The following is a 24,627-nucleotide window of genomic DNA, read 5'->3' on the forward strand; positions in this document are numbered from 1 at the left end:
AATAATTTATTCTCATATATATATAAAATGGTAAAAAATTGAAAAGGAAAAATCAAAGACCGTCATAGTTTCCAAGATCATATTAAACAATAAAAGTATAAAACAACAATTGCAACCGTTTACTATGACGAAGAAAATAAACAGAAATCTTTCGGAATTCTAACAACTAGTACAATAACAGGGGGCAAAATGGTCCAAATTGGCAAAATATGCCTAGCGTTGGAATTGCCAAAGAGATTCTTCTTACAGAGGTTTAGGATAACAGGAGGTCAAATCTTCTATATGCACAATAGTCTCTTTTTGAGAAGAATCTTTTGAGTAATAGTATGACTAAGATTACACTGAAACCGACGTACAATAATAGTCGCCTGGGACCAAAAAAAAAAACTAGATTAATTGCAAGGATTACAATTATGTACTAAAAACAACAAACTATATAGCCTAACATGCCGAAGTTGGATTGTTGACAAGCATAACTTGGCAGCAATAACATTGAGAAACATGCAAATTTAGAGTCAGATGCAAAAAAAATTTATTGGGTTCTACCAAATCGTGTATTTTGACTTTATCAGACATGTTCTTTTAAGCTAGTAAGGATGTTACATTTACAATGGAATAAGCTTACAACAAAATGCAGAATTACAAATTTCCATATGGCCTTTAGAAGCATGTAGTAATGTGATCAATTCTCTTCATCAGAGTCAAAACACTGTCTCCTCCTCAAAGATTCCAGTACGGAAGGGGGGTTAGAACCCTTAAGCTTAGGCACACTCATGGCACTTAATGGTGGCGTTAAACCCCCATTGTTCACTTCCCTAAGCACTGACCGAGCCGTAGCTGCAGCCACCTTATCCGCCACAGCCGAAGCCACTTTCGAGGGACCACTTCTCAACTGCTCCTGGACCTTCTTGTGTTGTACACTTCTTTCAATCGCAACCTTGGAAATACTTGGTGAACGGAAAGCACCTTCTTTTTTAACAATTGCAACCGCTTCAGCAGCAGTCGATTTGGCCTTGAGTGATTCGTACTTTTGCATGTCATACATAAGCTCTTTCCGAAGCTGCTTATCAGCTACCAGTATTTCATCAATCTCATTCTTGTAGTCCTTGAGAAGGATTCGGAGGCATTCCATGAGGGATCCTGTTAAGGGGCTGTTTTTGCTTTCTAAAAGCCTTTTCAGCTCTATGAATATGGGGATGGTGTTTTGGATAAGCCCTTTTTTGACTGCTTGTGTTATAACCCTTCCTCTAGCAGCAGCTGCAGGTGAACCTCCTCCTCCTCCAGTATCTCCACCTTCTTCATCCATGTCTCCCAAGTCAGATGATGATCCTCCTCGGGTAAAGGGTATTCGGATTTCTTTGCATGCAAGAATCTGGAAAGCATCCTGTTGTTTTCACATTCAATAGCATAGGTTACATGAAAGAAACATAACAAAAAGGACACGAAGCGATGCTTATATCTTTTGTGATTCTTTTCCTTTTCTGAAAATTGCAAATATCAACTTTAAAAAAGTACGAACAATAAAGCAGAATGGGCCATACCAAGTGACTCTTTAATGGTTCAGGTTTATTGCTACCCATTTCACCCACACGGGAAAAAAAAAAAAACCTATTGCAGTTCACTTCTTTCACTACTTAGTAAAATAATACAGCAACCTCTTTCATTGCATGGTACCATTTCAATGGTGACAAATCTAGCAGCTGCAGAGGAGCTTAACTGCTTCAATGGGATTGGCTATCGAACTCAGATTTAGATAAACTTGATAGATATAGATTTCTTTACAAAGTTAGTACCTGCAAAACTGCTTGTCCGGTAGCATCTTCGGTATTCAGCATACCATCAGATGCAGAAGCAAGGATCTCTGCACATACTTTGGCAAAAGTGGCCAAAAGGTGCTCTGGAGCCATTTGTTTCAGCAACGAAACATAGATGTGCATTCTTTTAGTCCTCGACCTCTCATCGTTACCTCTGGAAAAGGAAGATTTAAACCAAATTATGGCATGGTCACTTCAACAAAGTAGTGGTTATCTTTACATCTACCAAACTCTTCTGTTTGTTTGTCATTTTGCATGAAGTTTTGCAGAAGGCTTTTCAGAAACTGTCTTGAAAGCAGAAAACAATCCTTTTCTCATGGAACTCAAAAATCACTGGAAACAGTTTTCGAGAGTTTGAAAACATCTTTTTGGTGTTTTTCTAAAAATGGGTTGTTTTCAAGTACTCGAAAAAATTAGTTTCGGGAATGGATGACCAAACAAATTTATCTTTGGTAGCAAATGAGAACAGAAAACAAAAACAATACCAATCAGCCGTCACATACCTAATAGAGAAAAGCCTGCTCTCGGATCTTGAACTCTGGGATCTACCATGTCCACTATGGGCATCACAGTCATTCAGGACAAAAATGGCTTCGACAAAACTATTATAAGCTAGAAGTGGTGCCTTGGCTACAAACAAATGACAAATGAAGTCAAGGCCAGACAACAGACTTAGATCATCGGTTCGAATGAATTTTGTGAAGTGATAACAGTGTGAAACCATAACAACCTTTTAAGATATTCCCAAAGAGAAAATCAGCTTGTTGCCGTATTCTTTCAGATTCGTCAACCAGGGATAACAGAAACCGTAGGAAAAGTACTCCTCTCCACTTCACATAGTCTCTCTAAATATGAGTGAATTAAAGAAGTCAGTTCACGAAAATTACCTTCAAAATGGAAAGCATAAAACTTTGAAAGTGACAAAAAAAATGAACCTGTAATAATCTTGAGAGTAGTATAAATGTCTGCCTCCTCACAAGCTCACACGGATCGCGGAGACACTTAGTGATCTTCGATATGTAACTGTTTACTTCACAAATAGCTAGTGAGAATTTAGAAGAATAATCCAGAACCACTTTTAGTTAAGCCAAGAAAACAAAAAAGGGTCTCACCAGTCAACTAGAGCAGTATATCGTATGCAGAAATCCGCCATCATTACAACAATGTTATTGCGAAGGGCTGCACAATCACTCTTTTCAAGCTCCTATATCATGACAAGCAGAGAGAGAAACTGTGGATTCAGAAACTGAGCAGAGTATTTCATCGTCAGAGAACAACTTGAGAAACTTAATATGAAACAAAGCTAATGCCAGGAAGCTGGTTATACTGCCAAATTTCAGTGGGAATTATTTGGAAAGAAATCATCAAAGTGAATACTTGCATAGTTTCATATTCAAAAAATATAAAAGTAATCAAATTAAATACAATGATTTCAGGTCAGGTGGGTCATGGACTCATGATCACATGGAAAGAAATGCTGAGCACCAACCCCCGTAAGGCTCTGTTAGCATGTAGATTTCACATAAAGGGATTTAATGTTCAATTTAAACAAACATACAAGATCTTTAGCTACATTTAGCTTGTGAAGCTAGAGTGCGTAGTAATGTCAAATAGTTTCATTTAGAACAGCATATATGCAAACAGATCCTAAGATTTGTGATTCTCTAGAACTAGTTTCTTAACACATGCTGGTCAACTACGGTGACTCCAAAGTCATACCTGTACAAATAATGGAATATAGCGTTTTGCAAGTTTCCCATCCGCAAGGCATATCTTCCCCATTGTTAGCCAAGCTTGGATATACAAAGAAGGCACTGTCTGTTTGATAGAATCCACAGGGTGTGGTAACTTGTTCAATTTTGGGCCAGAACTCCCGGAAGTAATAATGGTGTGTAAAACAGGAATAATGGCTTTCAAATCGGCTAAAGGACAAACTATAACCAAGGACCCAATAGTATAAGTTGCAATAATTGCTTGTGATAACAATCTGAATGTGGTGTCTGCTGCTGCTCTCTGGCCCTTCTTAATCCCACTTGTAGGCGGCGTAAGAAAGCCGGTATCCTTGTTGCCTTCTGAATCCTTTGCAATGAACATGTCCAAAACTTGGGAAGCTTTGGATAGAAGCTGGTGTACCCATTTCTTAACAAGACCATCAGCTTCTTCAATAGTCAAAGCTTTCCGCTTGCACAATGTTCTGAGTGCTTTCACATGCGCATTAACCTGACGTCAAATATATCACTGGTCACATAGTGACTAAGAAAAACTGATTGCAAAAGTAAGACACAAATGCAACTTTTGGATGGGAAATTAATGAATTTTGGTCATGTGAATTCTTCTTTCCATGAAATTCAGTATGGAACAGCATTCTCTTAAAGACAATGTGCATTCCCTTTTTTAAGTCAAGTAGTTAATTTCTTTGGGCGTATGCCGCATATCATACGCGTGTTTGTATTCCATAAAACAAGGGATATCAACAACCTAACTGTTTCCTTCCTAAAGGATACATATATGTGCTTCATAAATAAAGTGCAGGGCATAACATGTATCATAAGACCATTGCCAAAAAGGTACATCTAATAGGAGCACCTTGTCCATTTTTTTGAGTCGTTTATGATTAACGTAGAGATAGAGAACACACTGGTAGGAGTTCCTTTCTTGGAAGTATACCATTTGCCAATACTGTTCAGGCTTTGGAATGACAAGCAGATGCCAAAAGCCAGTCTTAATGTTAAGTAATTTGGTTGTAAATGGTGCTAGTGCATCAGAATAATGCGCACTGTGGCAAAAAAAAATAGGAGCATGCATGTGTACTTTTGGTTCTTTGGGTAGAAACCAAATACAGACCCTAGGAAAAGCCTATCAAGTTCCTCTTTTTGTGTGAGTTTTAAAGTTAAACTCAAGTACAACACCCAAAGTTACAATCAGATAACTTGAGCTTGATTTCTGGCAGTTAAACAAATTCACACGTAATTGCATATACTAGATCATCCAATCTACGCATTACTAAATCTATTCTATCATATAAAGGGAGACCAACAATTGGTGTGGACACCTTTTTGAGACTGACTCACACTAAACCCTAAAATACCCTCAAGTTTCAATTGCCAACCTGCCTAATCATTCAGTAAATAAGTAGTGTAGGTAAGGACAAATGTGTAAACTAATACAAGACACAATCTTCTTCAATGTTTCACCTCGTTTTTAGAAAATTCAACTGCCCCTCAACATAACTGCTTCCCCCCGCCTACCCAGAGTTATGGGCTCAGTGAAAACAGAAAGAAAGGGACTATTGAAGGAGAATTTTAGGACCAACAGGAAACTATCCATTTTGCAAGTTAACATGGGTATTCTGTTTCATCAAGTTCTGTTATGCTTCCACGGTAAGACTTGGTCTCTGTTAAGTACATGTGTTGTGTGTGAGTGTGATCCGAAAATTAATCATTTGTCTATTTTTCTCCCATCAGAATTATTGATTTGTGAACTTGCATTTTCGATATTGTTGTTTCTGTTTGTCGGCAACGACAAAAAACAGTTTGCACACGCATCAGAGTTTGCCTCATCCTCTAGTAAGCTTTTAAAGAAGCAACAAAAGCATTCAAGCAAATGGACACATATGGACAAAGAAGACATTTTGATGGATACAGATACAGATAAGGAATTGATGCATATGGCAGTACGAATTTCTCAACTTCTTTTCGTTCTGAAACTCCCTCCTAAGTTCAAGTTTTCAACTTCGACAACTACAACAGAACAGGGTTACGAATACGAACGGTAATCTCAAACAATGGGGACACGAATACAGCAGGGGCAAGGAAAAAAAGAGAGAATTACATATATAGCTATCATTCATACATCCATTGGACCAAATGTAACTCCAAACCATCATGGATTCTGCAATAATTAATGGATGATCCTCCAAAAGACACTACAAAGCACAAGTGACAATATTGGAACAATACCTCTGCGGAATGCATGTTAAAGTCCTCAATTCGTGTAAGCAATTCATGAGCTAAATCTGCTGCAGGTTCAGGAGGCAGTTCTGCAGAAACATTAGAGATTGTTTGCAAAAGGAAGACACGATCTCCTGCCCAAGTTACAGAATCGGACTCATAGGTACCCACAACATCTTCATCAGCAAATCCCTGTTGAAAAGGGCTCCTAACCTCGCCATTCGGTTCATGCTTGTCAATGAGTTTCCAATGATGATAGAGGAACTCCCAATCCACTGCTTTAGAAAGGAACGCCGAAACCTCTGATAGAAGTAGCCAAGCACCAGGAGGAGCTGTCCACTTCTCTATTGGCCTTGAATGACTCAGCCATATGGACTCAGATGTCCTTATGATATTCTGTAGAGCACTAGCAAGTTTGGGCTTGAGCCGTTTCTTCTTTCCCAGGCTTACACAGATCTTTTTCACCCAAGGCATCACCTCACCATTACAAATCTCCCTCAATAGACCTAAGACTCCTTCAGGGAAGATAAACGCAACCTCCCTTTCGAAACTTTTTGCCTTCACAATTGGATCATTGGAAAATGATTTGCTATTTGGGAAATTAGTATGTCCAGCTCTGGTCACCCGTTCCAAGACCAATTCTAGAAACAAGTTCTCACATTCTTCTTGAATACTTGATTCGTTATCAGTTATTAATCGTGGAATGGAATGTAGCCACTCTTTAGTCACGCTATCATCCGAGAATGTTCTAAAGGCCTACAAACCCAATGCCGCATTGCATGAGTTAAACGATAACATGCACGTGCTTATATAAGAACTGGGAGCTGAAGGTTGATCACAGACAAATGAACATGCATAGATGGAGGAAGCCATTCTTCGGTGCACAAAATTTTTACTACAACTTATCATTATAAATATTTTGACCTAAAGTAGTTAAAGAAGTGTTTTTGATAGAATTTACTTCAAAATCAACGCAGAAATCCACCACTTTGTCTATACAGAAAGCTCACAGTTTGGAAGTGTTCGACTTGTCCAAAAATGTTGTCATTCATTTTGAAACTCAAACGTAGAACCAGGACTATCTCAATCTGGTAACCCAAGTCAAACATTCCTAACTGATCGAATAGACGTAGTGTAAATTGAGAACTTGCTATCATTCAAACAGGTTGGTGGTTTCTTGTGCTTACACAGCTCATGTGGCTTTGAATAGAATTGCATCACAAATGTGACAAAGAAATGCACAAGATTCGTTGCAAATGTGAAGTCTTTTCTAATGAAAAAGAGAAAACTGATATGCACTTTGTGAATAAAGTTGTTACATGGGGAGGTAGGTGTTGGCGTATCTAGCAACAGTATTGCTAACTATTATTAAGACTGAATAACTGGATAAATCTGGACTACTCCAAGATAATTAGGGGTAAGAAACAAAACATAAATACAGGCAATAACTTAACCTCAGAGAGAGCTGAAACAGCCGCTTTACGTATGCTAACAAGTGGATCTGAACAAGCCATGCCCATTGTCTTCAGCACATCTTCATCACAGCTCCCACCCAGAAGAGCTATCAATTTCGAAATCAGAACAAGAGCAGCCTTTCTCACAGCTGCTTTCTCATCTGTGCACCTTTTCCTCAGCAGTTCATTCATCCCCATACCACTACTCTTCATTACTCCCTTCAACACTTCCCAACACCTATCATCACCTGATAAAAACCCCACCAACTGAGCCACATTCATCAGAGCACGAGCCCGTATCCCTGCAGTTGCATCCGAACACCGCTGAACCAAAGCCTCTAAACACCTCAACCCCCAAGAATTCTCAACCCCCGTTTCCAAATTTATCCCCAAAGGGTCTCTACAAGACATCATTAGCATTGGAACAAGATCCACAGCCAAGAGCCTGAGCTGGGCCTTTCCTTGAGTCATCTTCACTACATACTCCACAAACCCGATTTGATCTTCGTATTCCATTGCTCTAACAATCTCCATTATTGCTTCCACAGCAGAAGCCCTTCCCTCAGCCTTCTCAGGCGCCTTGTGAACTAAATATTTTGGCAAATTCACAATTGCCTTCTTGATTTCACCCGAATCCTTCGCCATACCCATGACTCTTTTCACCACAAACCCAACTCCAAAGGCCCGAGCTTGAGATTTAAACAACAGAATCAACATCGACAACGACTTCAACTCCTCAGCTGCACTAACCGTTTGATCCCCGTGCTCAGGCCTCAATACTTCGCTCAAAATCCGCGAGCACAGATCACACAACTTACTAAAATTGCCCGAATTTCCACTCACCTCAACTGCCATTACTGGTATTTCAGCCACGGTTTGAATCAAAGACTTCAAACTATCAGGAAACCTGTCCAAATGAATCAAACCCAGAACAAGTTCCAACCTTTCCAGCACACAGAACAATACCCTCACATCAAATTTCCTCCTTTCACCCTCTTCCTTTCCTGCTTGGCAATCCTCAGCATTTCGAGCCTGGTTTCGCGAAGGCCCGGCCCAGCCACCACCCTTCTTCTTCCGGGCCCGCTTATCGGGAGGCGTGAAACTCGGGTTTTTAAAACACCGGCGGACGGAGCGAAGGAGAGAGAAAAAGGCCATGGGAGTGAAGAGGGTGAAGACAGGGGAATTAGGGGCGAGGAGGAGGGAAAGGTAGACTTTTGAGGCGGATAGGGATAAGTGGGCGGGACCCGAGTCGAGGGCGGAGGTGAGTGGAGGGAGGAGAGAGATGGGAGAGAGGTTGTTCGGAGGTAGCTCGTCGAAGAGGGTTTGGATGTCTTGGTTGTCTAGTAGGGTTTGGAGGTCTGAGAGGGTTTGGGAGGAGATAGGGGTGGGGGAGGAGGAGAGAGAGTGGTGGGTTTGGAGGGATGAGATGATTCGGTGAATGGTTTCGTCCATTGTTGGGTTTGGGAGGTCGGTGGTGCTTGCCCTGCAACTCTCTCTCTCTCTCTCTCTCTCTCTCTCTGCGTCTACTTCGTTCCCGGCACTCGATAGAGCTTCAAAATTTTGGCGTTCCCGCTTCAAATTTTTGGGATAAATTGGATCATTGTTCTGGCATCTAGGAAGTGGGAAATACACCTCCCTCGCTAACAAATGAAATGAAAATCGCACCAATTTTTTGAAAATTGGTCCAAGAATGGAGTGAGACGATTTTTTGCGTATCCGATCCCGCCTCAAAAATTATCACATGACCCCGATTTTGACCAGGTGTTTTTTGGGTACTCTCGTTTCTGCTCTTATCGGGAAATGGGTTTACCTGCCCTCACCCTGCTCCGTAAAAAAATTGTTAACTTAAAAGCAAAATAAAAGAAAATAGGTATAAATAAAGTGGTGTTTTAGTATAATAGTGAAAATATAAAGGTAAGAATATAAGGTTTTTTTAGTATAATGATAATTAGATTCGGGTAAAAAAATAGTTTTATATAAAAATACATTTTGGGGCGGGATACTTTCACCCCAAATCAGGACGGATTTTAAAATTTTCACCCCGACCCCGACCCTATACCTGAAAATGAGGTGGGAAACCCGTCCCATTCGGAGCGGGGCAGATCCGATTGCTAGGCCTAGCGGCATCCGCCACAACATGGGTTTTAAAAAATGCAATTATCATATGTTAAAAAAGAAAAATATCCCCAAATTATCTACATGAGCCACAGTTAGATTTTTTTCCTTTTTGTTTATACACTAGTTTTAATCCTTAAAATTTTTAAGAAAAGAAACCCAAAAAAAATATTTCAAAACTAAATTCAATAGATCAAAATAAAATATTATAAAAGATGAGATCTAAATTAAGGGGGGAAAAAACTTCACACTTTGCTTTTTTTAAACTCTACTACACGAAAAGACAAAAAGGAAATAAAAAAACTAAAACAAGGGCTTTTTACCACAGGAAGGTGTGGTCTGCTTTCAAATGCTGGGCTCACCCATACAAAGCCCATTTCTACACTACTTTAGAACTTGACGGGCCTTCAGGCCCAAAAAAAGAAGGATACGATTGCCAATTAATCAAAAGAGGGTTCTATTTTGGTAAAATCAGAGACCCCATCGAATTCTTCTTCTTCCCCCAAACCCTCGCCTATATATTCTCTGTCTAATTATTTCTGAACCCTCTTTCGCCCTCTTTGCTCTCTCTCCTCTTTCCGTGTTCCTCTTTGCTCTCTCTCCTCCCCTTGTTTGGTGGAACGATCTCAGAGTTAGCTCTGCAATCATGTTGGTCTACCAGGACTTGCTCACCGGTACCCCCTCTCTCTCTCTCTCTCTCTCTCTCTCTCTCTCTCTCTCTCTCTCTCTCTCTCTCTCTCAATATATATATATATATATATATATATATATATATAATCTTGGTGTGGTATGTTCATATTGATTGTTTTTAGATTTTTAATCTGGGTAAAATTTTACCTTTGTTAAGATTGCCTCTGTTTGTATAATTTACAGAAAATAAAGATTGCGTTTTTTTTTTTTTTCATGTTGAGTAGATCTTTCTGTTCATAATCCGGAGCACCAAAAAAAGAAGGATCTTTCTGTTGGGTTTTATGTATCACGTGGCTAGCTGTTACATCTGTTTTTAGATCTGTGTTGAATTTGGCGATTTGATTGTGTTTTGATGTGGTTTGATAGCCAGTTTGCTTGATTAGATTTCTTTTAGGTCGATGACTGGAGTACTGTATAGTAGATAGATCTTTAATATCTATTATATAATACTACGTATATATATACATATGTACACACATCTATTACTATTTAAAAAGGGAACACCCCATAAGTTGGGTTGGCTCACGTTTTAATTTCCTAAACTGTCAAGAAGAAGAAGAAGGAGAAAAAGCTGCTTTCTTCTTCCCTCTTTTCTACTTTCACAAATCAGATTTAATTAAAGATTAATCTCAATTGAAGATTTTCCTCTGTAGCATTATACAATTTCCACCCGAACCACGTGTGCCCGGGCATCTAGTCATGCTTAATGGCCATTTCTTCTTGATCGGAGTTGGAACCTGTAAGGTTGAGTTGAATTGAAGTATATTGAAGATTGAAAATTTAGTGCTTTATTAGATTGGAGTACAACTCGATGCACCCAGATGCTGGTTGCTATTGCCTGGTCTACCTTGTCTTAGATTGTAAAATATATACCTTGCCCACACTACCGTCCATAAACGGATAGGAAAACGCCATAAGCTTGCAAAGTGATTTTCTTCATTGAAATATTTCATGGGGTACTTCTCAAATTTCTCTCTTTTATATTGTGGCATTGGCGGTTAATGCAGTGATGGCAGCATAGATTTGCTCCTCTATTTCTTGAGCCTTCTAATTTACCATAGCGAACAAACCTGACTCATTAATATAAGTATTTGCGTGTTCAGATTTGTTGATGTCCCTTGTTCTTGATTAGGAGAAATACTTGTGGACATGCATGCATCACTGTTTGAGTCTTTTTGTAATTGCTGTTGTATGCTGCAGATTTGTAGTTTTTCTCAAGTTGCGCTATGTTTATTTATATATTCTGCTAATATCCTTATGGATCTTGTTCTCTGATTTAGGCGATGAGCTTCTCTCTGACTCGTTTCCATACAAGGAAATCCATAACGGGGTGCTGTGGGAAGTTGAGGGGAAGGTTAGTAACTGTCTCAGTGAATCTATTTCGTTACTCTGTCATGCTAACAAGACTTTTTTATTACTCATGTATCATTTGTTTACTCTGTAGTTCACATATTTTTGTTTGCATTTGCTTGCCCTGTTGCAGTGGGTTGTTCAGGGAGCAGTTGATGTAGACATTGGTGCAAACCCGTCTGCTGAAGGCGGCGGTGATGATGAGGGTGTTGATGATCAAGCTGTCAAAGTAGTTGATATCGTCGACACATTTAGGCTCCAGGTTAGTTTTACCAGCCTAATGCTTTCACAGCATTTGGAGAAACTTAATGTGAACTCATGAGAAATAGTGTGACTTGTGTGTTTTGACTTCTACAGGAGCAACCTCCTTTCGATAAGAAGCAGTTCGTTGCATACATTAAGAAGTACATCAAGTTGTTGACACCCAAGCTGGAAGGAGAGAAACAAGAGGAATTCAAGAAGAACATCGAGGGGGCAACCAAGTTCTTGCTCGGGAAGCTCAGTGACCTCCAATTGTAAGTCACACATTCCCTTGGACAACATGTATATTAAATGTTGCAAAACTTGCAATATCGTATAACTTGTATCCTCTTGCATAAATGAGTTGGGCCATGCTTTTGCAGTTTCGTCGGGGAGAGCATGCATGATGACAGCACCATGGTGTTTGCATTCTACAAGGAAGGTGCAACTGACCCAACATTTTTGTACTTCGGCCATGGGTTGAAGGAAGTCAAGTGTTAAGAAGTTGGAATGCTAATAGCTTCGCTTCCGAGTGGGAAAAGTGTGTTTTAGTTTTATGTTTTTAGTCGTATTTTTGGTGTGGGTTTTGTACTACTATGCAACTTAGAGTTTCCCTTTTTACTATTGGATTATGCTACCTTTGGAATTAATAAACATGGATTGGTATTTTATTGAAATTCTGGTTTTGGTTGGTTCTAGCTTTCCGATTTCATAGTTATTATAGTGAACCCTTTGAAGTATTCAAAGAAGAGGGGAAAAAGGAAAGATTCTTATGGTCGGGTAGCATGTATCTATTGTCATGATAATGCCAGAGAAGGAATTTAAAGAAGGCATATTCTTGCAAGTGGTTGTGAAAAGCATCCAGATAAGGCAGAGAGATCTTGAAATTTCACATGATGGATAAAGAGAAATTTTTGGTTATCGGGTGGGCACCACATGGTTGTGCCCGCATGGTGCCCGAGCGAGATATGGGCCATCCAAAAGTATGTTGGACGGCCTAAATTGAAACTCCCTTACTCTTCTTATCCCACCACTCTTTCTTCTCTCTTTTTTCTTTTCAAATTTGAGCCGTCTAAAAAACCGAATGGACGGTCTGGATGCACCAAGCAAGCATCATGTGATATCCATTCGGCATTGCAAATTTCCTCTCTTTTTTCTCTTCAAATTTGAGCCGTCTAAAAAACCGAATGGACGGTCTGGATGCACCAAGCAGGCATCATGTGATATCCATTCGGCATTGCAAATTTTCTCATAAAGAGGAATGAAAATGTGATGAATTAAAGTACCACCTCGATCGATTAAAGAGCATGTTTGTGACGGTGGATACAAATTTTAGATTCTAACTTTTATTCTATTCTGTTGTAGATTTTAAATTCTATATTCTAGTTAAAGTAGATAAACATATTTATTATAAAATGGTACCATTAACGGCAAAAAGTTGGAAAATTAGCTTTTATTAAACTTAAAACCTATAATATAATCTGAAGAGTTTCAGAAACTAGTCAAACCCAACTTTGAGATTTTCAGAAATTCATGTCTTTTTTACCTAATAAATATTGAGAATTTTTGGTATACAAATTAGCTAGAATCTCACTATGAATACCTATCGACACCTACGTACAACCCATCGAATGCTCAAATACATTCAACTTCAGAAAGAAAGAAGACAAAGCGAAGTCACAGTCAACGTAAGGTAACAACTCATCCTCAAGATCAAATTAACTGCACAACCGATCAAAGATACTGTGGACTGAGGTATTACCAGATCAATATCACAGTCTATGAGATACAAATGAAAACCTTGGTTACAAGTACTAAAGGTGTCAAATGTCTTCTTTGAAAGTGTCCCGTCTTTCCTGAGAGAGAATAAGAATTCCTATGTGATTACAATAGCTTAACTACTTCATAGTAACTGTTAGAATGAAGATGACTAGTAACTGCCTGAATGGGGCCGAAGGTGAATGGAATTGTATGAAGAACCCTAGCTCCAAAATCAAACCGAGAAAAGTAGTATTAAGTTTCGCGCAAACTTGGGTTGTATAAACAAGTTGCCCGTCTTCCATTGAACGTTGCCAGTTACGCCATAAAGGGGTTACTACTTGGACCCAATGACCTTTGATCAATCCAAGAAACAAGCAGAATTCCTAACCATAACCCCGACAAGCCCATCACATCAGAAGCTTGACGGTAGACATCCTCCGTAAACACATAGCAACGAATGTCATATCATCAAGCTTCCGATGCAGCAGATATATACAAATTGCACAAAAAAGTTAATTGAAGTTGATATTGTCACTCGGCTTTTAATCTTAAAATCTCCTTGGCAGTCCTCTGCCGAAAATATGGCATATCTTCCTACACAAAAAAAAGAAGTTAAAAGAGTTAGCATTACTTGGTGTAGAAATCGCAGGACAATCTGATCAGCACAACATTGGCCGCATCCATAGCCAAAGCATCTTGATGATAAACTAATATTGGGTTCGTGTTTAACATCTTAAAACAATGATATTTTTTCGGGAAGATGTCAAGTCAAATCCAGAAAGGAATCAAATCGAGATGGAGAAACTCAAAAAAGTATCAACAGGTGATTAACAGAGAAATTTCTTTACCACATAATACACAATGACATGAAACTTGAAAGCATTATATTCCTCTTCTCTCCCACTATATCGTTTCTTATGAAAATGTTGACCCACTCATTACAATTTCCTTCTAGCCTTTTCTGTCTCCATTTCACTCTATGGAAATTATGTGCCACAAATCCCTTTTGGGATGTCACACTGAAAGCTAATGTAACACATCCAAAACTCCATTAAAACGAAGCCAAACAAGACTAGGAAACTTAACAAGAAAGAAACAATACTTGCACATTGACGAACAAATGTTTCCAGAGCACTACCTATGGCCTACCTGTTTGAAATGGAGTCCAATATCTCTGCTATAGAAGTCAGCGTACTTGATCATGAACATGCCACAGTCCGACCTGTTCAAAAAAAAAAATCACCCTTTTATCATAATTTAGAAACCATATGTACCCGTGCTTAAAAGATAAGCCATTAAGCACCAGATAAAAACCATTTCAAAATTTATCTTTACAGTTGGGAAAAAAAAAAATTAGCTCCAATGACGGCCAAATTAGCAACACTATGGAGGTACACATAGAAAAGAGGAAAAAAGATCAAGATACAATAGAGAACAAAGAGAGGATAATCCAGGAACTTTGACACGAGTGAGGCCTGAAGGGACAACTATTTAGACTTTGGGCAAGCTAAGGCAAAACTATTAGAAATATGGAGGGGTTAAAGTAAAATTGTTTAATTCCTTTTGTATATTCCAAAACTTGGGTGGGGATAATGAGAATTAATAGAAATTCTGATGCGCCAGCAACCCACTGTCCCCAATCTTGAGAACACAGTTGCACAGAATTTATATAAACCTAGAGAGCGAACATCTCCTCCGGACCTACATAAAATTACAATCACACTAGGTCAATGTACCAAATATAGTAACATGGATGGAACACAAGTCAATTCCACCCTGGTTGCTAAATATTCCAAGACAAGAAATGAAAAAAAAATACCAGGACAAGCAATTACAGATGTAAATGTGTTTTTCACGAAAAGGAACAGTTACAAAATAGGAATGTAAATTGATTTTTTACCCATTAAGAGATATATAAAACATCAAGTCATTAAGGGAATGATACCTGTATACAAAAAGAGACCGATTTAAAAAAGAGGCCACAAACCCTCCGCTCTCGTGTAAATCTAAAACATCTACCATATAAAGAAATTGACCAAGGGAAGGATTACCAATCCCCAAACACCAAAAATACAAGCTATTAACGAAAGAACTCTCAAGACTATGCAAAGGGCTTTCGAGAGCAACAAAATGATGTCGATTCCACTCATTCCAGGCAAGGCACATCAAACAATCGGGGTATCATATGCCCTAAATTCCTTCTCTCTTTCCTACATTGTTGCCTCTTCAAGGATGAAGAAGCTCCGACACCCTGCTCGGGAAGACCCAAGGCACTTTAGAGTTTAGACCAAAATAAGGCTGAGCACCAAAACTCCCAAGCGACTGCAATGTACAAGAAGATGAGAATATAGGGCCTTTTTCAAATGTGCAAACGGGATCCTAACACATATGTTGAGTGTAGAGAGTTTATAAGGGGGAAAAAAAAGTTGATTGCGCATCATTATGAAACTAAGGAGCAGGTTCACTATGCATGGATTTTATATATTGTAAAAGTAATCCTGTTTTCGTTAAAAAAAAAAACTACTTTTTTTTGAGCTTTTAATAATAACCATTCCGTAAGTTATCAGATCACAAAACGGTGATCCATCAAACTCTGCTGGTAGCTACATTTTCATCCACAAAACAAAATTTGAAACTTACAAGTATAGAAGAAATGTCGAATCAACAGGGAAAGTTGCCAAATATTCATATCCTAAGATCTGACATTAATATGTAGTTACATTGGAAAGGTCTAATTTTGGAATGTGCATTCATTCAGTTGCATTGATTGATAAAGAGATAATCTAGCAGGCAGAGATACTTCAAATAAGCTGTGTATCCATATGTATGACAAATCGGATACCAGTACGGAAGGTGTTGGAACGTGCCAAAGCATATCGATTCTATATCCAAAACAAGGGGTTCCATGCACGCTTTTTCTTTTTTCCCCTTACCCTTTTGGCCAGATACATAAATTTTGAAGACAGCTCATCCACAACTGTCATGATTGTTTGCTAAACGCAATGTTCTAAGGACCACTAGCTGCTACTCGGGCGGAAGAGAGGCGCCTAGCTGACTAGTCGGCGCCCAGAGATTAGTTAATTTTACAATTTCCTAAAAAATAATATTTCCGTACCTCGCCCAAAGTTTTGACTAAGATATGACACAATACTAAAGTAAAACTAAAAAGTAAACAATAACAAATAACTAGATAATCTTACTCAAGGTTTCTTTTTTTGCTTGGTGAGCAGCTAAGGATAAGATTCTCACCATAGATAATCTTATACGACATCGGATGGTTATGGTGGATCGGTGTTGTATGTGCTTCGCATTCGTTTATTCATTGTTCGATCGCCAAGGAGCTTTGGAATGTGGTTCTTGTTTTGTGGGACATATAGCGGGTTTTCCCTTCGACTGTGGTGGACCTTTTCAAGAATGGTATGGAGCTAGAGTGTGTAGAAGAAGACAGAAGCTATGGATTATGATCCCGCTATGCTTGATGTGGTCTATCGAGAGAGACAGGGATTGTAGTTATTTTGTCGAGAGGATAGGACTGTTCAAAATGAAGATTCTTCCGATTCCTAATTTGTTTAGTTGGGAGTCAAGGGGGTGCAACCCTACTTTGAGTTAATTTTGACATGTTAGATATTTTTCGGGTATAGAGGGGAGTATAGGTCCTTTTATATTTTGACCTTTCCTTTTTTATTCCTCGCTTTCTTTTGTATAGGGGTGGCATCCCCTCGATGCCTTTTCAATAAAATTTTATTGCTTAAAAAAAAAATAATAATAACTATTTAAAAAGTACTTAAACACAAAATAAAAAATACTGAACTATCAAAGTCAAGCATATAGGTTAATCTCTTCCTCTTCTTCTGCACATCTCTCCGAAACATGGTCTATATCAAACTCGAAGTCAAAATCCTCATGTATACATTTTGTTAAAATAACACTTACATCTTGTGCTCTTTATCATTACACATTTAAAAGTTACCAGTAATAGCCAATAAATATGCAACTAATTGCTGACTAACTGTAAAAATGCCTATTACCACCTAGACCCTAAAATCCTGGGCGTTGAGGGTCTGCCTACCGCCTAGGTTGCTAGCTAGGCCGACCTTTAGAACACTGCCTAACTGACCTTTCTAAGCGGACAAGCAGTGCATCTAAACTGATCTATTTTCTTGACTCTTATTACTAAATAGCTACAAAATCCTAATTATTAAAGTATCTCGAGATTACAATATCCAAATCATTACTTAACATATCCCTATCGTACCCGGTCCCTTGGTTTTTAGATTTTTCCCCATATCCGTGCTCCTTGGAGAACCAAACTCACATGCATGATAAACTTCAATGCTCCCCATGACCTTGAAGGGAAATATTGGTATTAAGATAATACATAATAGACTTTTGTAAGTTCTGCACCATTCCACTGGCAAACTACAATGTAAATCCCAACAGCCTTCAAAGAAACAACCAACAAAATAATCAAGCTCCCTGGACCGCAACTGGATCAAAAAAATTATAATAACTCTAAATAGTCCACCATCCTTTTTATTTTTGTCCACCAGTCCATTTTGAAGTGCCCCAAAGCAACAAATAATAAAACTAATCAAGCTCCTCCGAGGTGTAGCTGCCTCAAACAAATTTCCATCAATGCTATTTTCGAATGCCCTAAAAGAGTTGTACATTTCCAAAGGAAAGAAATTAAATCCAAAAAATTTACCACTTGTAAATTTTGGAGGAGGGTTAATTCCTGTAATTGAGAAAAATAGAGGGGCAGCTAGGAAATTCAGATCATTAGCTGAATGTGAACTCATTATTACATGTCACATTGCCAAGTTGAATATCCCATAGCAGATAAAGAAACGGGACAAAAGGAGCAATACTTTTACCATATCTTTATTCTGTACAACTTAAGACTTTTTAGAGAAAAATTCATAAGTTCTTTTAGCACCAGCTGAACAAATTTATTGAATCTACATCAACCAATCCACACATGAACTTTATGTATCACATCATTGTTGCTGGCTGAACCCAAATTCGGGCATATTTTGAACAAAGTCGTCTGGTGAAAACATTTGATGCACCCAAAATATTTTTCTCTTTGATTATTTGATGAGGCCAAAATATATTTTCTTTGTCATTTGATGAGGCCAAATTTTGGAACAAGAAGTTGAACCTGTCAATTTGATAGATTGTGACTTCTGAGGATATTTTGGGAAAAACACTGAGCCACTTTATCCAGGATATCGAGGAGCATAGAACCCAATCACTCAAGTAAGAATTCTATTCCACTTTAAAAATTGTGTTTACGCATCCCTTTTCAATACAAGGCTACGAGGGGAGCTAAAGCCTAAAAACTACCAAAGGTAAAGATGATCTACTATGGATTTGCCAATGATGGCATAGTAGAAGGCTAAGATGGGAGTGTTTAATGTTCTTAATCTAAGTGGCCTTAGTTCTAACATCAAAACCAATTTTTGGAGGACAGCAGAGCGAGGCCTGCAAATGCCTTGAAAGACCCTGCAATTCCGTTCTTGCCAAATGCAATAGATAAAGGCAGCCCATGCAATTTTCCGAATGAGGTTATGGAAAGCCTTCCCGCTAAACTTTAATTTGTTGTACCCAGTGTCTTGATGCTGCCATATTATGTTGTTGCCTTGTCCTTCTTGGAACACGTATAGAATGATCCATTCTCCAAACCCCAGGGTGTGAAAAATGGATTTGATCTTTCTAAATTATTAACATACTTCAAGAAGCGGCCAGAAGTATATTTACATCCCCAGAGATAAAGTCTATTTTCCTTCATCAGTGTTGAGTAAATGAAACTCAAAGCTCAGAAATTTATCTGTGTGATAACTTCCTATTAACCATTCCAGTGCAAAAAAACCGTCATTGACAATTCAGTATAAACAACTAGCTGCAAAATGCAAATAGAAAAATCTGAAGACTTGGACATCAACTTAAGCATATATAATGCCTTTTCTTTCTTCTCCTCTTTTTTCTTTTGGTTATGAAAAATATGCCCTTTTGGCCAAATAAAACACTCCACATAACCGTAGAATCAACTATGTTCCTACAACTTTACAAACTAAAGTATATAGTGGAAAAGCTTACACACCCATTTTTCTGTTCAGGAAGGTCCTCAACATTTTCTTGCTTCCATGAACGAACATCAATGTCCTTTCCACTCTTATCTTTCACCTCATCCACGAAGTACCTAGCCTGGCATCACAACAGTAAAAATTCTAAACACGCATAACTGCAACAAACTCACGCAAATTAACATGTATAAGGAAAAGACAGAAAGAAAACAACTCCAAATTCAAGGAACTTCATCTCTCGGAAAACACAAGCTAACTGGTGCACTATTCGAGTGCCTTTAAATATCTTAGGAGAAGATGCCTGCAAGCCCCCCTAGCCGCTAGAGGTATTTGAAGCATGTGAAGTTCAAATCTAAGAAGGCTGCGAAGAAATCAGATTTTTTAGTTTGTAGAATGGTATGTGCGTTAGACTTGTCTCACATTGTTCATCTAAGCCACCCAAACTTGGTTAATATATTCTAGAGGTTACTCCACCTATTGCCAATTGGTTTTAGGTTGGAACCCTCTAAGAGATCTAACATGGTATCAGAGCTAAGTCTTGGGTGGCCTCACCTCTCATGGGAAAGTCTCTGTCATCTCTGTCGCCCGAGTCAGCCAGTCAGCTCTTGGTCTGTCACCTCCACGTGCATCCGGGCTGCACGTGAGGGGGAGTGTTAGACTTTCCCACATCGTTCATCTAAGTCACCCAAACTTGGTTAATATATTCTAGAGGTTACTCCACCTATTGCCAATTGGTTTTAGGTTGGAACCCTCCAAGAAATCTAACAATGTGTTGGCCTGGGTTCTTGGTGGTTAATTTTTGTTTCTCTGACATAAGAAGTGGAAAGGAAGACAACTTCACCGGCACTGCAGCAGAAGGGCAAACTATGACATAAGAACTAGGGGGAATCAAGAGAACACAGATCCATACAATAAACTTCTAAGTCCATTTCATGCATCCCCAGACAGCACAATATACTAAGATGTTAGAAGAGAATACCAGTACTTTCAGGACTTGAGTATCAATCCCTTTGAGTGAATCAAGATACTGGAACTTCTCATCCTTTTTGTTTATAACTGCCAAGCACCAGTGAGTTTCTTTGTGGATAGGAACAAATATCTGAGGACATTAGCGACTCAATATACATAGAAGGAAGCAATAAAAAAACAAATCGATCATAATGCAACAAATGGCATACAACTTACTTTATCGCACTCAAGAAGGCAGTATCCCAATTTCCTTTTGCTCGTCCACCTTTTGACTGATCTAAAATCATAGCCATTCCTCCCACCTATTAACTGGATATTACATTCCGTAAAAGAAAAATATGTACAGGATAAGAAACCTTACCAAACTGCCATGCTGACCCATCAAAAAAAAAAAATGTATAAGCAGAAAAGAAAATCAATAAGATAGACTAGGTCCCAACTCCAAGAGTAGAAGATTTTCAATTTCTGCTGGCAGAAATATATCTCAATGACCAAAAAAGGGAAATGAAATGCCCCTCTTCACCAATTTGTGATACATATTAGTGCAATCAAAAAGCTTGTTTGGCGTGCATCTGTCCAAAGTGCCATAGGGTAGGACAAGAAATTAACACTTATCAAACAATGGGCTCTGAACACTTCAAATGTACTAAATATCATCTTGGTTGAAGACAATCAGATTTTCGATTGGATGTGAAGACTGAGCCTCAGTCCGTCAACCCAGAGCTGAAGAGGCTGACGTCAGTACAAGAACAAAATACCATGGTGTCACAAGGATGATTCCCAAGATGTAGCAATAGAAAACCTAAGCTATGGAAACTCATCCAAGGAGATTATAGAGGATGAGGACTGGGTAAACCTGGCGCAGTTAGGGAACTACCTTCCTTGACCTAAAGATTCCCCAACAAGAAGTGACATATCAAGCTTCTAAGATACTTATAATGTACCGTTACTTATTAAAAAAGTATCCTTCCAGGTGATTAAAAAACAAAACAGGGGAAAATAAGACCTACAGGAAAACCAGAAATTTAATCTCCCAGTGAAATGATCTATATCTAACGTTAACTATGCTAAGAAACAAAAATGCATTAATGCCAGAAAAACCATTGATGGATGACCATTAAAGTACATATGTTACACCATCTCCTCAATGCCCAAGCTTTTAGAGTAACAAATACAGTAGTTATAAGCATATAGTGCAACATCTACTGAAGGACACCTGCAGTTTATAGAAATGAATAAACACAAATAATAATTGCAAAATCTTATGATCCTAGAATAATTGGTTGTTTACAAGAACAATAAAAAGTTGAGAGGGAAATGATGTCATAAGGCTTAATAGGTAATTGGATCAATGTAAGCATGTTTAAAAGTTAGGCACTCAATACATAGTCCTATAATAGAAATTACGCCAAGTTAGCAGAAGATGGTAGGCAATAGAGCAACACCAACCTTCCTGTAGAAGAAGGTGTTGAAGAAATGGCACTTCAAAAACTTTTTGGGCTCCCTCTTTTCCCTCTCTTTTAGTAATTTGAGATACACATTTATCACCTGTAAAAAAAAAAAAAAAAACCATTCCTGTCAAACAACTACTACATTACAAGCTCAGGTATTTCTATGGTTGGTTCCATTTGATCACTAGAAAGACAACTAAATCAAGACCTCGGAAATTTGACAACTTCCTAGTCTGTTACCTCATCATTTAACCATGCACCCGGTCTCAAACACTTCAAAAGTTCTCCAGTGATCTCAATGTTAGAGTCCTCATGAGTGGCCAAAACTTTCCTCCTGCAAAAGTGAGAACCAGATAGATTACCAAAAGATTCTCACTTTCGCAAAAGCAAAGGACCAATTCATCAAAGCATACCGACTGGAATCAGAGAAGGCCAAGGAAACCTCAGCCTTTTCTTCCTTTGTCAGAGGCACGAAAGCTTCACGAAGCACGTCTGGAAGTACATCCTGTTACCAAATCAACTAGGCATAAGAGAAAACAAACTAGATAACGTAATCTAGCACTTCCAAATGAGAAATGGTATACATCACTGGACTTTTATTGGCATTTTATATCACTGCATAATCTGATAATTGCCACTGATTCTATGTTTGGAAAAGATTACACGAATAGGGCATAGGACAACGATAATTGATAAACAAAATAACAGCTTTGACAAACTCTTGATCTTGCTGAGCTGTCATGTACTAATGGCACTTAAAATTTTTATATGGGTCCTACTTGAATGCAAGAAAAACGATCTCTAAGAGTTGTTTCTTAAATCCTTGTAAGTGAATTTTTTTGTCAAATTTGTAAGTGTATAACCATACTCTAGATTCTAGAGCATCAATGTAGTCACATCCTGCGGCACAAATGGTGATACAAATCAATGACATGTAACAGTCCTCCATCCAAAACCACGAGGGGTAACGAAACTTCACCTCATGTTGTGGCTTCTTCGCAGGATGCAGTAACTGAAATGCAGCCATTTTCTTCTCATTTATCTCAATGTCGGAACTCAAGCTCTTCAATATAGGATCATGCCTCCCTGCATCCTCAAGCAACTTCTTGTGCAACGGCCCATCCCATTTCCGATCAAGCGAAAGCGATTCTATCCTCTTCTCCATCAAATTTGTATTCGTCAAATCCGAACGATGCTCCACAACCACAACCTTCCCATTCTCCTCCTGCAACCGCCATTCGCGCCCATCACACACAACTTCCACCACTTCTTCGACACTCGAATTCCCCGAAACATACCCTCTATCTACCACTCCATCAACATCAATCACTTCCTCATCCTTCTTAAGATACCTAAAACTCTCAATCGCGGATTCTTTCAATTTCTTCACCTTATCATATTTAGCGCTCAAAGAATTGCCCATCTCATCAACATCAATCACTTCCTCGTCCTTCTCAACCCTCGACTCTCGACTTGAACTCGAGCTCGAACAAAAGCTGAACCTGGACTCTCTGCAAGGGGCATGGACTGCCCTGGGGATTGGGTTCACCGGGTCGGGGTACCTGTAAACCCTAGAAGCTGCGCTTCTAGAATGTTCGGGACTGGATTGCATAGATGAGGGTGAAGTTTTGGGCTTTTTCGCAATGTGGGTATCTGAATTGGGCGAAGTTGAGAAGAATCTGGAATTGAATGGGAAGAACAAGTAACCGTCGCCGCTCCTGTGATTGCTGGTTAGGGCACCCATTGGTTGGACCCAGATTGGAAAAATCCGAGAAGGAAACAACACATTGGGTTGGTGAAGTTTGAAGAAATGGGATTTGGAATTTGGTGGTTAAAACCCTTTTTAAGGTATAAGGAAAGTTATGATTGTGTGATGGATTGGGAGGTGAAACAGTGACAGTTGAGTGATTGAGATTGTAGAAAGGTGGGAAATGAGATGGAAAAGGTTTCTTTAGAGAGAGAGAACTTTGGCCGGTTCAGTTCTTGTGTGCTGGGGTTTGGGGGTTTAGATTTCGCGGCCCGACAGAGATCAAGTCTGGTGTTTGCGTGCATGAGGGCATCGAGAGCTCTTTTTTTGTTGAGAGCGATGCAACTCGTGGATCGTTGGTTTTAGGGTTTTAGATTTCAGTGAAGCTACAGTTCCCAACAGGAGTAATCCCGATCGGAATCCCAACGCCTCGCCAGGCACACTCCGGCCACCGGACAGCCAATCTGAGCCGTCCAAAAATTCTAGAAAAAAAAAACGAGCGGGCTTTGGCGAGAATAAACGGCATTCGACGTGTGTAGGTAGCCGATCCAAGCACTCCATTTTTGGCCGATCCAAACACTCCATTTTTTGCCGATCCAAACACAAAAATGGATTGTTTGGATCGGCCATCTACACACGTTGGATGCCGTTTATTCTTGCGGTGGCCCACTCGGTTATTTTTTTTAGAATTTTTGGACGGCTCGGATCGGCCTTCCGGTGGCCGGAATGTGCCCGAAGGGGCGTCGGGATTCCAATCGGGAATTTGGGTCTATAAGGGTAGACTTTCTGTTTAGATTTTGAATTCTAATCATTGTACTATTTTTTTAATTATTATTTTTTATTTATCTTCGATCATTACCCATATTTTTAATTATTACTTTATTTCTCTTTACACTAATAACCTATAAATCTAAATCCAAAATTACAAAACGATTGAGGTCAGATGCATGACTCTTGATGCAATTCGGAGTTGTATGTTAACACTACTAGTACTTTGGTG

The 24,627-nt window shown here is 38.9% G+C and overlaps 3 protein-coding genes across 5 annotated transcripts; 1 reads left to right on the forward strand and 2 right to left on the reverse strand.

Moving 5' to 3' along the window:
• Nucleotides 1-508: 508 nt before the first annotated feature.
• On the reverse strand, nucleotides 509-8,914 carry LOC131317668 (uncharacterized). The gene is made up of 9 exons (XM_058347219.1): nucleotides 7,219-8,914; nucleotides 5,774-6,520; nucleotides 3,534-4,034; nucleotides 2,927-3,018; nucleotides 2,750-2,837; nucleotides 2,545-2,659; nucleotides 2,318-2,444; nucleotides 1,794-1,968; nucleotides 509-1,384 (listed from the first exon to the last, which is right to left on the reverse strand). Exons 1-9 carry the CDS (start codon nucleotides 8,668-8,670, stop codon nucleotides 683-685), a joined length of 3,999 nt encoding a protein of 1,332 aa, XP_058203202.1. The 5' UTR covers nucleotides 8,671-8,914; the 3' UTR covers nucleotides 509-682.
• A 928-nt stretch (nucleotides 8,915-9,842) lies between these two features.
• On the forward strand, nucleotides 9,843-12,290 carry LOC131317669 (translationally-controlled tumor protein homolog). Its single transcript, XM_058347220.1, has 5 exons — nucleotides 9,843-10,007; nucleotides 11,304-11,377; nucleotides 11,507-11,635; nucleotides 11,731-11,888; nucleotides 11,997-12,290. Exons 1-5 carry the CDS (start codon nucleotides 9,980-9,982, stop codon nucleotides 12,112-12,114), a joined length of 507 nt encoding a protein of 168 aa, XP_058203203.1. The 5' UTR covers nucleotides 9,843-9,979; the 3' UTR covers nucleotides 12,115-12,290.
• A 1,012-nt stretch (nucleotides 12,291-13,302) lies between these two features.
• LOC131317671 (ubiquitin-like-specific protease ESD4) lies at nucleotides 13,303-23,980 on the reverse strand. 3 transcript variants are annotated; one of them, XM_058347222.1, is made up of 9 exons: nucleotides 22,860-23,980; nucleotides 22,294-22,385; nucleotides 22,121-22,214; nucleotides 21,879-21,977; nucleotides 20,646-20,738; nucleotides 20,446-20,559; nucleotides 19,478-19,581; nucleotides 14,524-14,596; nucleotides 13,303-13,968 (listed from the first exon to the last, which is right to left on the reverse strand). In XM_058347222.1, exons 1-9 carry the CDS (start codon nucleotides 23,622-23,624, stop codon nucleotides 13,906-13,908), a joined length of 1,497 nt encoding a protein of 498 aa, XP_058203205.1. In that variant the 5' UTR covers nucleotides 23,625-23,980; the 3' UTR covers nucleotides 13,303-13,905. The 3 variants fall into 3 exon arrangements, with proteins under 3 accessions (XP_058203205.1, XP_058203204.1, XP_058203206.1); XM_058347221.1 differs by having other exon boundaries at nucleotides 20,440-20,559; XM_058347223.1 differs by lacking the exon at nucleotides 20,446-20,559.
• Between the last annotated feature and the right edge of the window lie 647 nt (nucleotides 23,981-24,627).

This window comes from Rhododendron vialii, chromosome 2a, assembly GCF_030253575.1.
Source record: "Rhododendron vialii isolate Sample 1 chromosome 2a, ASM3025357v1".
Taxonomy (NCBI): domain Eukaryota; kingdom Viridiplantae; phylum Streptophyta; class Magnoliopsida; order Ericales; family Ericaceae; genus Rhododendron; species Rhododendron vialii.